General features: G+C 24.8%; 1 protein-coding gene and 1 long non-coding RNA gene across 2 annotated transcripts in view; one reads left to right on the plus strand and one right to left on the minus strand.

Moving 5' to 3' along the window:
* The window catches only part of LOC103310160, a 2664-nt gene extending 2205 nt beyond the window's left edge, over positions 1 to 459 (plus strand). Inside the window, exon 5 of the mRNA XM_008187488.1 lies at positions 430 to 459. Within this exon, the coding sequence (XP_008185710.1) occupies positions 430 to 459 (30 nt within the window). The remainder of the gene's footprint in view (positions 1 to 429) is intronic.
* Positions 460 to 1414: 955 nt separating this feature from the next.
* Positions 1415 to 2079, minus strand: LOC103310158. Its single transcript, XR_510960.3, has 3 exons — positions 1857 to 2079; positions 1730 to 1787; positions 1415 to 1660 (listed from the first exon to the last, which is right to left on the minus strand). It is a non-coding gene; the product is annotated as an uncharacterized LOC103310158 (long non-coding RNA).
* Positions 2080 to 2578: the final 499 nt, after the last annotated feature.

Consider the following 2578-nt stretch of genomic DNA (forward strand, 5'->3'; position numbering starts at 1 on the left):
CAGCAAATAACTAAATTACTAATTGGTACAATTTGAATATTCCAATTCAAAATTGTTCAAATAGCTTCGCATGTCAATTTTTCTAAAACAAAATAATATATTAATATTAATAATAATAATAAACTTTATATACCTAACAGAATATCATTCCAATTTAATTTTAAATGTACAGTATGGTACAGACATACAGTATAAAATATATATAATTATAATATTTAATATACAGATTTACAATAAATAGTTTAAATTTAAATATAATAATGACACAATTTAACACTTAAACCATAACAGCCTATATCAATGGTGTTCCACAGATTTTGAAATTTTTTAAAATTGTGTTCATTACTTTTATAATGTTTTGTGCTAATTATGCATTGTTTAATACTTTATAAAATTTAAAAACTTATATAAATGCTGTTTATTTTACAGCTGTTATGCAAAAATCTTATAAAATATTAAACGTAATATACATTATTATTTATTATATACAAAAATATTATTAGTTTTTTGAGATGTTCATCATGGTTAGTGTAAAAATATAAATTAAACTTTAGTAAATGTGGTGTGTGAAGAAAATTATTATTGAATTATCCAATAGTGTTCAACAGGTGACTAACTAAGATAATATAGTCATAGTTGGATATCATAAAGTACTGTTTAGACTTATGTGACTTGTACAGTTGATATTAATTTTTTTACTTCCTTGTGATTTTATTGATCTTTTAAAACTATCAATTTCTTTATGAACTCCTGTTCGACCACACTCATAATAACTTCTATGACCATCTTTTGACTTTTTTTTCCCCGTTTGAAGAACATATTCACATTTGTTGTTTGATTCATATTCTTTTAACCAGTTGTTAAATTCTAGATTTTAATGAATTGCATATTATTAAAAACTATTAATAACATATTTTTACTCAATAAATCACTATACATACCAGATACATTTAAAAAGTTAATAATTTCTTTTTCAATACACGTTCCATGATGATCATTTAAATGATTAATTAATAATACTTTTTTAGAAAATGTTAGATTAGGACAAGAAATGCATTTAGACAATTTTCGTTTTACTTCGTTTGTTACATCATGTTTATTTTTCAAATGTCTTGTTAGAGTAAACTTGGTAGAAAATTGACTTTTGCAAATATCACAGTTAAATTCCATTTTTTATTGTATTTAAAATAATTAAAAGCAAATATTATGTTTCAACAAAAAAAAAACACAATATGAAAATGTACATCACACTGTATATCTGTCATTAACAGCAATAACTATAAATGCTGAGATGGCTTTTAATAATGTTTATTTATATCTACATTTTACCCAATTACCTATTTTAACAGTTCATAAACCAGACTTTATCAAAATTTATTACCAAAAGGCTATTTATTAAATGTCTTATTGAGTATTAACAATACAATTCACAGATATCTTAAACACAAAAATTCAATATTATCTATATACCAATATAAATGACATAATCTTAATAGTAAATACTTAAACTAAATAAAGTATAGGTAACCATAATTCAAATTGTTGAGCTGTTGGATTTCATATTAAGAGGACAACACACAGGAATTTGTTGATATTTTTACATTTTATAAAATCCATTGAGAAAGAAACTTGGCAGTGAGCATAACAATTAAATGACAAACTGTAAATAATAATAACACTTTAATTATTATTATTATATTATATTATTTATTCAACACGTAATACTTACGATTGCCAATTGATGTTTTTTAGAATCTTAGCAGTGAGCATAACAATTAAATGACAAACTGTAAATAATAATAACACTTTAATTATTGTTATTATATTATATTATTTATTCAACACGTAATACTTACAATAATATTTCTACAATAAAATATGTTTGCAAGACGAAGTCGACTCAACCAGTTTAGAAAATTATTAACTTTTCAAATGTATCTGGTATGTATAATGAATTATTTTGTGAAGATATGCCATTAATCATTTTTAATAGTATACAATTTATGGTAGTATACAAATATCAAAAGAAATTACGAGTGTGGTCGAAGCACAAGAAAAATGTAAAGCATGTTTAAATTTTGAATATTTTGATTCCCATGATTATATTATCATATTATAGTGATAAGATAATATATTGATAACAGCCCAACATGATACATGATAGTGGAGAATAAATTACGCGCATGCGCAATATGCATAAGGTGCATTCCTGTGTTTAGACGCTCCTCAAATAAGCGCTAGAGCATAAATTTCCAGCCGTTTAATAGTGATAATGGAGATTCATTTCGGTAGACACTTTTCTAGATTCGATGGGCAACCATACCACAGAATTCTGTGACCATACTATCTTTAATCGTGGTTGCAAACAAGGTGTATTGATAAGGTGTCGTCACTCTGAACCCCTCCCTACGTATAAATTCTTGATTGAAATTTTTACCACAGTTCCTATAGACACCAGAGCGCGCTTCCTGTCCTATGAAGGCCTAATTTTTCATACTGTTAAATGCAAAATGCCTTAAAACTATGAATTAAAATGTTATTTTTTTGGAGTTAGCATCTAATAATTTTAATTTACATT

The sequence above is a fragment of the Acyrthosiphon pisum genome, chromosome A2, assembly GCF_005508785.2.
Source record: "Acyrthosiphon pisum isolate AL4f chromosome A2, pea_aphid_22Mar2018_4r6ur, whole genome shotgun sequence".
NCBI lineage: Eukaryota > Metazoa > Arthropoda > Insecta > Hemiptera > Aphididae > Acyrthosiphon > Acyrthosiphon pisum.